General features: G+C 35.8%; 1 protein-coding gene across 2 annotated transcripts in view; it reads left to right on the top strand.

Moving 5' to 3' along the window:
* CDH18 (cadherin 18) overlaps positions 1–14,007 on the top strand; it is a gene marked incomplete at both ends in the record, with an annotated part of 154,762 nt that overhangs the window by 38,788 nt on the left and 101,967 nt on the right. For both annotated transcript variants that reach the window (XM_079533782.1, XM_079533781.1), the window contains one exon: positions 3,391–3,510. In XM_079533782.1, coding sequence (XP_079389908.1) covers positions 3,391–3,510 — 120 coding nt within the window. The remainder of the gene's footprint in view (positions 1–3,390; positions 3,511–14,007) is intronic.

The raw sequence follows: 14,007 nt of genomic DNA, 5'->3' as shown, positions 1-14,007 counted from the left end.
GTGATTCTAAGTGTTCTCTCAGATGTAAAGAGAACATTTTCCCACTATTCAGACCGAAATTGCTATTATCTGGTGTTTGCTGGGAAAGAGATACATATGTATTAGAAAATCACTTAACCGGAATTTAAGGTATAATAGTGTTCCATTCATGCTAAAATGACCTGCCAGCTGCTCGTGTGAAATATCTCCTTTCTTTAACCCTCTTTCTTTGTCCCACACCAACTAGCAACACAAGCACTCAGATTTGATCCCCTATTTTTTAAAATAAGGGAAGTGGAGAAGAAAGTATGTGAGGAATGATAGTACCATTAAATGTTAAATCTATTTCATGTATTTTTATTATCTGAAATAGCTAGGCTTATACATTCCAAAGCCTACCTTGAATTTCAAGAGTTCTATGAAAAAGAGCAAATGAGTAGACAACTTGTAAGAAGAATAGGGCGCTGCAGAAACTGTTGTTTCTAAAAGCAGGAAAATCTCTATATAAAAAGGTACAAAAGTTGCCCACCACCCTGGTAACAAAGCCTGGTAGGTGGCTACCAATTGGATAGATTTATTTTGTTGTATGCAGTTGAAAAGAAGAAAATCAGTATGTCTCACTAACTTGGCAATGTTAAAAATTCCACAAGTAAAATTTCAATTTAAAATGATAAACCATAAATAGGGCTGTAAGCAATAAATGAATTATGGATTAATTTTCACCACTAAATACAACAGCTGAGCTACAGTAGTACATTCTCATAGTGTTTAGATGAGGTGTAAAAAAGGGTGTAAAACCCTCATTTTCTGTATTTTAGGCGACCTGTTGTTGTTTGCATGAATTCTTGTGCTAAAATGAGATAACAATCAATATGGCTGAATAGATTCCTAGAATATTCTAAGAAAATCACATGAACTTTACTTCATATTTAATTTTCTCAGTGATTTAGTCAATTTTACCATTAACTCCTGAATAACTATAAATAGCTTACAAGCTTCAGCTTGATTTTTATTACAATTTTCAAGTTTTCAAATTCATCAAGGTATCCTTTTATCTACTGTATGAATGTATACAGCTGTGAGACTATGCATTTGGGCTGTTTCAGAGACCACAAGGTACTGTATTTAAGTATGCAGACACATTTACTGTACCTTTTACTAAAGCTCTGGAAGGGACACAAGAAGAGCCTTTCTGTGTCCAAGTTAGTATACTAGAATGAAGGAATACTTTTTGAAACAGCAATAAGTATGTATCTGCCAAGATTTGAATCCAGTACTCTAAGTGAGAACCAATGATTTTAAGTATTTCAGTTCCCAATGTAGACTGAGTATTAACATAAAAATTAGTTTATGTTACATTAACAAATAGCTCTGTGCATTGGAAACTGATCTACAAAGTTGGGTAGTTGAAACTGTGTTACTTGGATTCCATGTTCCTACCATATGTTCTTGGGAAACCTTTCAGATTAGCTCTGGTCTGGTTGAGACCAAATGCCTCTCTGCAGTCAGGGTAAATTAGCCATGCTTCTACTGCACATCTTCTGGTTTAGTTTAATTGGAAGGAATCTAATTGGCATGCTCTGGCATTCCATGAGGCAAATCGAAGTACTATGAGGGAGATCAAGGGATTCAAGTCAAAAGCATCTTTCTCTTCAGAACTGAAGTGTGAAATTGAACACCCCAAAGTGCGAGTGATCCCTCATGGCTAATTTAGCTGGGAAGCCATTTTCAGAATTATGGAAGAGCAGCCTGTGCTCTGCTTTATTTTAATAAACCTTTCCTCTGTTTTTTTTTTCTGTATTTTAATACTGAACCAAAAAAGTCTGCTGAAAGCTGTGTCTATAGAAGAATATGCATATGGGAAGAAGACAACACCTTGATTAACTTCCTTTTACTGTTGTTTTTATGTGAAGTGCTGGGCAAAGATAGAAAAACAGATTCATCATTAAATGTCTTGAAAAATACAGTGCATTTAAAATCGCTTATCTTCATTATATCTGAAAGGTTACCTTAATCACAATTGCTGGCACATCATTTTTTCCAATGGTATCTTTTAGCTGCATACATATGTTTGGTTTTTAAACTCCTTATTCTATTATTATTTTTTTTAATATTGTATTCATCACTGGAATTGCATCAGCTCTTATGTAATTATTTGATTCGCAGATCTTTGATACCTTCTGATAGCTTGATTATTATTTTTTTTAATCCTTTGGTGTCTTTCATTGCTTTGATGCCATTTATAAAAATAATTTTAAATATGTGTTTCAGCAGTAATTTGTACCACAAATGATGATAATCCTGAAGTCTGCGAATATGAGTTGTTCATAACTCTTAAGTATTATTCAGATTTAGGATCTATATGTGTGAACAAGCACGAATACATATGCTGCAAAGTTATATATATTTGTATATGTGCAATGAAGTTACTTTTATACATATAGGGAGAATGAGAATTGTTTTTTTCAAGTGAGCATAAAAATATACTGCAGTCATCATCATCAGAGAATGAATCACAGAATCATAGAATGGCTTGGGTTGGAAGGGACCTTAAAAAACATCTGGTTACACACCCCCTACCATGGGCAGAGTTGCCAACCACTAGGTCAGGCACTAGATCAACCTGATGGGGCCCAGGACCCCATACAATCTGGCCTTGAGCATCTCCAGGGATAAGGCATCCGCAGCACATCTGGGCAACATGTTCCAGTGCCTTACCACTCTAAACACAGCCAGAGCTCAAACCTGCATCCTTCGGTACATGAAACTGACACTGGATGAGCACTCCAGTTACTAGGCTAAACCAGCTCCCATAAACTAATACTGAGGACTGCTCCAAAAGTAATGCTTCATATTTTATGTTTTCCTGAAAGGATGTTGTCTGACATGAAAATGTGTACAAAGCAAAGGAATTGAATTTCTCCATGCAGAAAAAAATTGCCTCTACTGACATTCATAGAAAATTGCTGAAATTTTATGGCAACCAAGTAGTGGATGTGAGCACAGTGAGGTGACATGTAATGGGTTTCAGCAGTGGTAAAAGTGGTACTGAGTCACCTGTGCTGGTGCAGATTTTTACGAGTGTGGCATGCAGGCTCTTGTTTATCACTGGCTAAAATGCATAGCTAGTAGGGCTGATGGTGTTGGAAAATAGTAGTTTGTAGCTGATAATTTGCTTTGTCAAGTAGTGTTATTGTGCTCTTTGTATCTCTTGTAGTTTCCATGGAAATAAATTGGAGGCATTACGTTCAGTACTACCTGTGTACTAATTCTAATACTAATAATAATAATACAGAGACAATGCCACTGATGCAAGAATGCAAGTGTTTTAGAAATGTACCTATAAATATTTCCTATTTGCCATAAAATTACACGCATTATCAACTAACTTCTATTTTCCTGTATACACAGGTACATCTGTTCTACAGGTGACAGCAACAGATGCAGATGACCCTACTTATGGAAACAGCGCCAGAGTAGTATATAGTATTCTTCAGGGACAGCCATATTTCTCTGTTGACCCTAAAACAGGTGAGTGTTTTACGTATCTATCAATGTGATTTGGTTAATATATTGCAGTTAATAAAGTTTGGTAGATGGAATCCAGTGTAGAAAATATGTGGGTGGGTGGCATTTTTTTTTTCTTTAGTTCCTGTTATATCCTACTTTTGGTTTTAACACTGAAATTTTAGAGTTGCTATGTTTCACTGAGTACTAAAATGAGCCAACTGGGTACCGAATTAATTCTGCATTATACCATGATATGAGCCATTCAGCAAAAGTGGAATAGCACTTTTACATCTCTTCAAGTGTCTGTTTAGGAATTGACTCAAGTGTGCTGAATATATTATGATTTTAAATGCTTTGTTTTGCCTGAAGGGTTGGCTTAGGAGGATTATTATGTGCCTGAGTACATATCCCATTATAAATTAATATCATTGTTGTATTTATAAAACTACTGTTTTGTCATTGCATTGAAATTGTATTCTCTGATTCAAGAAGTAGAATGAGTGAAATTATTTATGCTTACACTGTGCATCAGTAGAAGAAATGTCCTTTGGAGCTGCAGGTTAATATCTTTAGATCATCTGAAGGCCATTTTCTTCATAAATATGATGGCATTTTCTTTAGAATGTATTTATAGTCCTTAATATTAAACAAGTAAAATGTGAGAGGTCTTTTTGCATCTGAACTTTTAAACTATTTTTCCCTTTTCTTATCGAAGAATGAAATCCTTTCTACTTATCTGTCATGATCCATACACTTAATGTATGGAAGACAATTGTGCTGAAGTGAAGAAAGTGTAGTAGAAATTGTTTCTATTGCAACTTTTTTCCATTTAGATGTCTTATGTATGTTAGTCTCTGTGGAATTTGGAGTCATGCACTTGCTTCAGTACAAGAGGAATTTGTCTGTAGCACCTGAGGTGGCTTTTGGGTTATACTTCCTTTGAGTAGGAGGCTGGACTAGATGACTCCAAGATGTCTCTTGACATAACTCATTCTATAAATTGCTGAACTCATTTTAGAAAGACCTAAGAGTGCAAGGCCTGACAGGGGTACCACTGAAGGATTGTATAAAGTGCTTGGGGGTAAACTTGATGCAATCCTGTTTGTACCATGTTCCAGAAATGACTGCTCGTTGCACACCTTAGCCTACAGACTATGAGCTGACACAAGTAAAAAAATGCATTCTGGAGTATGTACAGCAAATCAGTGGCACAGTACTGAAGCTCTCTCTGCCCTTCTTTTACTTAGATATACAATTCTGGCCTACATTTTTATTTCTCTTTTGTCACTCTGAGTCAGTGCCCTATATTTTTTCTTTTGACAATAGTGTGGAACATGTGGTCTGGAGCTGTTATTTATTCAATGAAGAATCATAATGGGTGTTCTCAATACCAGATCTGTATCATAAAAGAAAATAATATTGTTTTGTCACTAATTGTTCCTGTTATAAAGAAACCAGATGGAAGTATTTTTTCATTCTTAAAGCCTTAGGCCATGATTTTAATAACATCTATGAACTTAAATTGTTTTTAATATGTGTACAGAATATGAAAATGTTTTTGATTCATTATTCTATTTGAATGTTTACATGGGGAATCTGTTTGTTTTGTTTGTTTCACCCTCTTCCCTGGAAAAGAATAATTGTGAATTCTATTGGTAGAAACTTGCTACAGCTGTACAGTTACAACTGTGAATTTCAAAACTGCTGTCCATGCATAACAAGAAATTTAAAGATTTGAAAAATGCTTTGAATTTGAATGATATTCTAGGAGATGTTTTGTTTGAGTCTATTAATTATGTTTAGTAATTAGCTGTGTTATATAATTGTAATTAGCTATGTAATTAGTAATTATCTGGGATAGCCTATGGTTTCCATTTACTTTCCTTCTTAATTGCTGCAAAATATTCTGCTGCATTTTTATAAGTAAGTACTTGTTAATAAAGCTGATGCAAGAGAAGAGGAGGTCTAAATCCTAAATGTTTTTGCAAAGATTATATATGTAGGGTCATGTGACTTTTTTTAAAAAACTTTTTAAAAAATATTTTAAAATATTTTTTTAAATATGCAAGGGACTCCAGAGAACGTAAGTCACTTTTCATTTATGCTACCATTGATTTCACTAAAGCAAATTAAAAAACCCTTAGTTATCAGCAATGGGATTGAAAAATGTTAATATTCTTTTTATATTTAATATAGTACTCTTCTCTAGAACTATTCTTCCATTACTCTACAGAACCCTGAAAATCTTCTGAAATGCCCAAATATGCAAAACTTTTTCTGGGAGTCTGAGTTCCGAACGTACCTCATCTTTCTCAAACCATAAGGTCTTTTGATCCATTAACTCATAGGATCTGTCCTTCCTTGTTCATTGTTCACGTCAAGTGCAGCTCATCAAACATCTGACTGGGAGGCCCTAGCTCATAAGCCCTTCTTTTTTACCTTGGGAAATCTCAAATTAGACTGTGCATTTTCCAGCACCTGTAGCAGCCTGCTTTCAATTGCCACATACTTCAGGAATGAAAGAGAAATCCATAGTGCAGCTCTAGTTCTTATATAGTAAGCTCATATCTAAACTCTGCTCTTGTCTGACACACTGCATCAGTATCTCAGAGCAGAAAATAAAGAGTGAACACCTTTGGTGGAACATTTGTTCTCTCAGAGGTTCTTGTAACTATGATGAAATAAGAGTTTGAAAACTGTTCATTGCAGTTTTGAATTGAAATGTGGTGGGAGGAGAAATCATGTACTCTTGAACTGAACAACAGTGAAAAAAGTATTTGTATTCATTTGTGTTTATAATGATATGTTGTTTTAGCAGTAGTATTATGAAGTTCTTAATCACAAATTAGGGTTTCTGTTTGTTTTTAACTTGAAGATACTAAACAGTAAATAAATATGTATGCCTATTTGTGAAAGAATGACACTGCAAATTAGTACAGACTTAATAATTAAGTGTGAGAAGAGTGCTCCTTCAGCTTTTCACTCTTCACAATAATACAAATAATGGCTTCTAGCATGCCTATAAGAAATGACCAAATTCTCTACTTTGGTTCTTAAGCAAAATACAGGCAATAAAGACAGTTAATGGATAGATAGATGCCTCCAAATGTAAAGGTGTGTCTCATGGGCACTAAACGAGCAAACTTCAAAGTTCTATATCTTCGTCCTGAATTAAAAATATTGTTATCTGTTTTAAAATTTCATTATTGATGTGAGAACAGCATATTTTGTGACCTTATTAATCTGGACAGCATAATTTTAAGTAGGCAAGTGTACACATCTTCTTTTGGAGAAACAATAAAAAAATGTTGATAGTTTACAAAGTTATTTACAGCTTTAATATTGATGTATGAGTGTGTACAATACAACATAGTTCATTGGAGAAATATGTTAAAATTAGAATTAAATCAAGTTATTTTAATACTGAGGTAATAATTACGGATTTAATGGCTAAATATCTACCTCATTTCTTCACTTAAAGATATCTTAAACTAAAAGAATTACATAAACTTTTGAGTGCAAGAAGGAAGAGTGCTCTTTATGTGGCTTAGTAGAATAGCCATATTAGGTAATAAAATCATTTCAGAATTCAAATTGCGCAGTTTACTTTAATAAGCATACCTATTTCTGGCATAAGAAATTCTTACTTTTTTTAGTTGAAATATCTGACTTGGTGACATTTGTTTAAAATAAGTAAGTTCATTAGGATTAACTATGCCCTGCGGATATGCAGGTTTGGTGTATTGTAGATATACCCAAGTTGGAGAGTTCTGTGTTTAATCTATCTCTTTCTTTCATGCTCAGATCCTCCAGTATCATTTTAATGGCTTTATGTGGCTATGTAAGTGTCCTACATAATCCAAGTGCTTCTGCTCTAAAGGAGTACTTCATGAAGTTCCCTTAACTCTGCAGACTCCTAATACACCCATTAATGCCCGGTTTCCTTTGATGGCAGGAGAAGAACAATGTTTGTTTGTTTAGAGTCACTGCAAAAGCGATGAGACACATAGAGGATTGGAGTCTATTGCCTTATTCTTTTATAGTCTTTTTCATAGTTGTAAAAACGTTATCTGCTCACCAATGCCAGGTTGTACTTTTATGTTCTATGGGCCATTGTATAAAGTTCCCTAAGGTTTGTGTTTATTAAGATTGCTTTTCTATGTTTCTAGATATTCATGTCTTTTCAAATGTACTGAGGATAATAGCATGCTGTTTTTTTTCTTTTTTTTTTTCTGAAGGTCTAAAATACTATGCTTTATCTATTACATAAGATAATGATATTGGTGTGAGTAAAGAGTTCTTTGGTAATTATCTGTAAATGTCTTTTTTTGCCAGTAGATGATTAACACTATGAACAGGTGTATATCTCTGCATCTTTGAACTTTTCACAACAGATATATGAACAACTACTTCTCTGTTTTTAAATAAGGAAAGCTAATATTCTATCAAAACAACATGTGGAAATTGCACATGTGATAGACTGTGTTTAACTTGAAGGGGTAGGAATGAATAAGACTTCATCCTTAATCTATATATACGTTACTGTAATTTTTAGCTCATCTGGGATGATTGCCAGGACACTGACTCAGAAGATTAATTCACTACACTCTGTGTTTAAAGACTTTACCCAAGGACCAGTCCACTTGCTAGCAGTAGATAGTAGATCAATCTGTAATGCTATGGAACTAAGCAGTGACTATTTTGCTTTAATTGTTCTAATACGTGTAATTTTTCTAGACAGTAGAGTCCTAGTTCTATCTCTTTTTCTAGGGGAAAGAGTTACTAGGCTGTTGAGTCTGTTGCCTAATTTTTTTGGCTTGAGAAGTGAAATAAAGTTTTAGTGAAACGCATTGAATTCCCTTCTAAATACATAACTCTGCTTCATGATCCATGCTCTGTTTTTCAGTTCAGTTTTCCTTTTCACTAGTTGTTGTCAGTATTGGTATTATTGAGGATGATAATTTCAGAAATGCAGTTATCTAGTGGCAATAAAATTCTTTGATGGCAATAAAAATAAGAGTGAGCAGCAATACTCAGGTACTTTTCCAGGACCTGCTGGTTTGGTAATGGTAGGATGCCTGCAATTGGAGACACAGTAGATATACTTATTCAATGAATGAACTTCTTGTGCCTATTCTACGAGATTTTTTTTTTTTCTTTTAACAAATACATTGTGTTAATAATGCTATTGCTTCAGTAATTAGTTTGAGTAAACTGACATTTTTGCCTTTCTTGTTTTGAGAAATTACATTTATTTCTGGACTGGAGGCAAACAAAAGGCAGGGGTGGCAGACTTGTGAAAAAGAAGTTAGGCATACAGAATTGATTGAAAATACTTTTTCCTTCAGTAGTTGCATATAAACATTGATTTCTATGATGCACACAAATCCTGGACTCTCAGAATATAATTTGTGCATAATCTACATTCGATGAAATAAATATGTGCGTCAGAACAAGGCAAACATTTTAGTTACCATTTGAATAAAAGTAACTGATAATATCTAGGAGTAAACTACACAGAAAATCACATCAAATGATGTGGAAACAATTATTTTCCAAAGATTATGTATAAAAACAATACTTTTCAAGACATATTTTCCAGCAGTTGAAATACTTCATAAGAAAAGTGAATTAACACAAGCTCCGTATCAATTGGCCAAAAATCACAAGGTATCTATGAACTAATTTTACCACATTTTTAAAATATGATAACAAAGATGACATCTGGAGGACCTCTGTAATTCAATTCTTATCTGAGAGTATGAGAAACCACTTTCATAAACCATCAGCAGAACTGTGATCCATCTGGGAAATTTGACCTTTATCAGCTGTATGACAGCACTTATTCTCCCATCAGTATTCTGCTTAGTATCACTCACAAGGTCAGTGCCTGTGTGAAGGGGGGACGTAAAACCTGTGAGTAGGATTGCCTGGTTTCCCTTCTGTTGGGTCCATATTTTCTGAGTTTGCCTCAGAGTGCATTTCCAGCCCCTGCAGTATTCCATACCTTTCTATCTTTGCCAAGCTTTCTGGTTTCAGCTGAGATAATTGTCTTCATGGTGGCTGGTATAATGCCATATTTTGGATATAGGAAAAAAAAAAACCGACAGTGTTGCTTACATACCAGAGTTGTAGTTATTGCTGAGCAGTGCTTACACAATGTCAATGACTTTTCAGATTCTCACACTGAACTGCCAGTGAGGAGGCTGGCAGTGCACAAGCATCTGTGAAGGGACAGTACCAGGAAAGATGACCCCGACTGCCCAAAGGGACATTCTATACCATGTGATGTCATGCCCAGTAATAAAACTGGGGGAGTCGGCTGGGGGTGCAGTTGCTTGCTCAGGAACTGGTTGGGCAGCAGTTGTCAGTGGTGAGCAATTGCACTGTGCATCACTTTATCTCAGCCAAGAAGTTTTACCTTTTCTCCAGTTCTCTCCCACTGGAATGAATGGCTTTGTGGTACTATGGTGCCTGAAGGGTTGAATAACATAAGCTTTAACAGAAACAGCACAGTAAGCTTAAGATTGTGGATAGTCTCTGAATAATATCTGTAGTTATGATTACAGTATTAAAATATGCTGTTGCTCTTTCTTTTTCCTTAGCTGGTCCATGAAACAACCAGTATTTCAGTTGTGTAGTATTGTGAGGTGAAACTTACAATATTTGTAAGGAAAAATTCAATTGCATTTGTAACGTTAGGGAAGCTGTAGGAGTTGAAGCTTTCCTGGAATTTAGTAAAGCTCTTGCACTCCTAGAAGTGGATATAGCCATCAGGAGAGCAGTCCTCAGGGAAAAGTATAGATTAAATGAGGTTTTGCTCTCTCTCAAACTGTTCTTTCAAGAAATACATTTTAGATCAATAGATTGCATCTAAAAGTGCTCGGGCAGAAAATGCTGCAATTCCATATATATCTAACCATGATGCAAGTTAGGCTACGCTTGAATGAAAGACAAAAATAAAATGAGGGATTTATCAGTTATTTTCTCCTGAAGAATATCTCTTTATGATGAGATTTTCTTCAGATACTTGCCTATGATGTGCAATGGCAAGAACTGGTAACATAATGCAGATCCTCTCCCTTAAATTTGTTTCTCAAGTCTTAGCTTTAATCTGTTTGTAATCAGTCTTCAAAAAAGTTGGTATCACAGTGAAGTGGTTTGTTCACGTTATCTATAACATTCTGCAGAAGTTTCTGAATGACTGAAAGTGCATCCCAGTATGTTTATTTTGCTAATCATTGGCATTTAAGCTTCAATACGGTATTCTTTGCTGTACTGAGGAGGCCTTTGTTTTCCAAATGGATGGTCTTTATGCTAAATATTTAACTTGTTTTATACCTTGCAGGTGGGAGCCTGCTGTTTTCTTGCCTTTTGTGGTGTTTTTTTTTGTTGTTGTTGTTGTTGTTTGTTTTTTATAGAGTTTCGTACTCATAGTGGCTATTCTGCATATTTTGTGTGAGGCATTACATTTAGTTCAGATGTGATATCATCTGCAAGGGTTTTTCAGCGGTATAGACAGTACATGTCAACAGTTGCATTTTCTGATTCTGAAACAGTTTCCATAAATGGCAATATCATCTTACTGTAAATTACTCAGAAAATTTGGCTCATAATCTCAAATTTCTGCATGTTCTGCAAGGGTTTTATAATGCTCTGGCAAAGCAACAGTTGCAAGGTATAATGAAATAATAAAAATAATATTGTGCATTAAGATGTATCAGCAAATTATTTATGTAATCAATGCCATAGTGAATTATTATATATATATATAATATAAAATATCACATATAACTTATCAGATAAGATGAAATAAGGTTAAAAATAATCCAGAGAAAAATGCACTTTTTCTAAACAACTAAAAACTGGTATTCTACAAAAGTGTACTTAGCAATAATTTTATTTAATACAATTATACTTTAAATTATATAAAACATTAATTTTTTAGCATGTAGACATGTTTGTTTTATTTTGATGCACCATCTCCATGTCCAGCTGACAATAATAAGTCAAAAAATAGCAGTAATTGCAATGTAATATTATCTGAGTAATACAGTTGAATTTGACATTATTTTAAACATTGTTTCATTACGTAGTAAGTCAATATTCGTTATTCTTGTTAAATTCTGTCTATCCACTACTTTTCACATAATCACATATATGAATATACATAAAGAAGTATTTCCATTATAAACCACTTCTAAGTAGTTTTGTTTGTTTGTTTGTTTGTTTGTTTGTTTGCTTGGACTGGGCTGCTGGCACAAAATGATTGCACAAAAAGCCAATACCTGATTGTTTTTAAAAAGTTTAAAGCATACATTCGTGGAGTTGATTTTCAGAGAAAGGCCTATGGGAAAGTAAATCTTAAATAATTGTGAATGTAAACATAGATTATTAGATTGAGACTTCTTGGCGTAGCTTTGAAGAGACACACAGATCACAGAATCACAGAATCACCCGGGTTGGAAGGGACCTCAAGGATCATGTAGTTCCAACCCCCCTGCCTAGCAGGGCCACCAAACATACACATTTAGATCAGGTTGCCCAGGACCCCGTCCAACCTGGCCTTGAACACGTCCAAGGACGGGGCATCCACAACCTCCCTGGGCAGCCCGTTCCAGGGCCTAACCACTCTCCTTGTAAAGAACTTCCCCCTAACATCCAACCTAAATCTTCCCTCCTTCAACTTGGATCCATTTCCCCTAGTCCTGATATTGTCAGCCCTTTTGAAGAATTTACTCCCCTCCTGGGTGTAGGTTCCCTTCAGGTATTGATAGGCTGCAATGAGGTCGCCCCGCAGCCTTCTCTTCTCCAGGCTGAACAAGCCCAACTCCCTCAGCCTGTCCTCATAGGGGAGGTGCTCCAGCCCCCTGATCATCTTAGTCGCCCTCCTCTGGACCCTTTCCAAAATCTCCATGTCTTTCTTGTACTGAGGGCTCCACACCTGGACACAGTACTCCAGATGGGGCCTCACAAGAGCCGAGTAAAGAGGGACAATCACCTCCCTGTCCCTGCTGACCACCCCTCTCCTGATGGAGCCCAGGATCCCATTTGCCTTTCGAGCTGCCAGAGCGCACTGCTGGCTCATGTTAAGTCTCTCATCCATCAGGACCCCCAGGTCCTTCTCTGCCGAGCTGCTCTCAAGGACCATGATACATGCTTGCCATCCATGTACTTCTCACTTTTCTCAGGATATGTTGTTCTTTATAGGTATGAGAGGCAATTAATTTCTTGTTTCTCATAGGAGTGACATCCAGGGACAGTAATTTTCATTGATCTGTATGTCAGATATCTGTTATAAGTTATCTTCTGTTGAATACAAAATAAGAAAGTGGAATGGAGGCACTAACTGTGTTTTTCTAGACGAATGAACCATAAGAGGTGAAGGACTCACAGATGTATTTCTTTTGAATGTGATTCCTTGTAGTTGCCCACTTAGCAGGAGTTTTGTCCTCCTTTTAACAGTAACTCTGGCAAGACTTTAGAAGTGTTTTAACCTCTGTGGGCATTCACTGAGGGTTTTTTTACTCATTTTGGAGTAAGATGCAACTAATTGATTTGGGGTAAGATGCAACTGTTTCCAGATGACAGTTACAATGTTTTTATTACTTTCTTCTTTTGACTCTGAAGATCCTTTCCCTTTGCCAGAAGTCCTCAGGGTGAATTTCAAGGCCTTGAAATTAAAAATGGTTCGTGTAGCTGCTGACACATGCTCGTAGGCAGAAGCAGAATAACAAACAAAAAACAAATGTATTTTACATTTTCTCTCAGGTCACACATTTTTCTTAAAAGAACTTAGTGAACCTGTGCATACGAGGTTATAGGTAAACAAGGAGCAATGTTTGTTAACTCACATTGAATGCTAGGATTTTTAAGTCCACCTTAACTTTTTACTGCATTATTATTAATTTCTATAGATAAGAATCTATTTGATATAAGACAGATAGCTTCTCTCTATACACTGTATGAATTGCAACATATATTGCCCTACATAAAGAGGAATTATTTAGATTTTAGAAAATTTAGAATTTAGAGCTTGGAATAATATCCAAGAAGGTGGCTTTTTTTGGTGTTTACAGCATCTGTGGTTCTTTTAAAGTGTGTGCTGTCCATGGCTCAGGCATGTTGGAGCACCTGCCTCTGTGGTGCTAGCTCATTTCACTCCATACCTGGGACCCTCTGCAGATCTTCTATGATTTATTACTAAGAAAGAACGCTCCAGTATTCTCTACAGCTTTTAACATTTGCCTAGTACATAAAGACCAGAATAGAAAAAGACTTTCCTTTTGTCTCTGTTCACCTTGGCTAGACACACATTAGCGTATCCTGGTGCTAGCCAATTTCTTGCAACATGGACACGGAAACATCAGTATGTCTTATGGAAGGAGAGTCTGAGGATCTCCAGTCTTTCTCCTCATGGCAGAAGGAGGGTCTCCTTTCTGACAGTAATCATTGCAGTGCTTCAGTGATGTTTTGGTGCCATCTGGTTTCGTGGGAAGCACTTCTGACGTTCCACTG

The sequence above is a fragment of the Tetrao urogallus genome, assembly GCF_951394365.1.
Source record: "Tetrao urogallus genome assembly, chromosome: 3".
Taxonomy (NCBI): Eukaryota; Metazoa; Chordata; class Aves; order Galliformes; family Phasianidae; genus Tetrao; species Tetrao urogallus.
The sequence above is the reverse complement of the archived record's forward strand: the minus strand, read 5'-3'. Positions and strand labels throughout refer to the sequence as shown.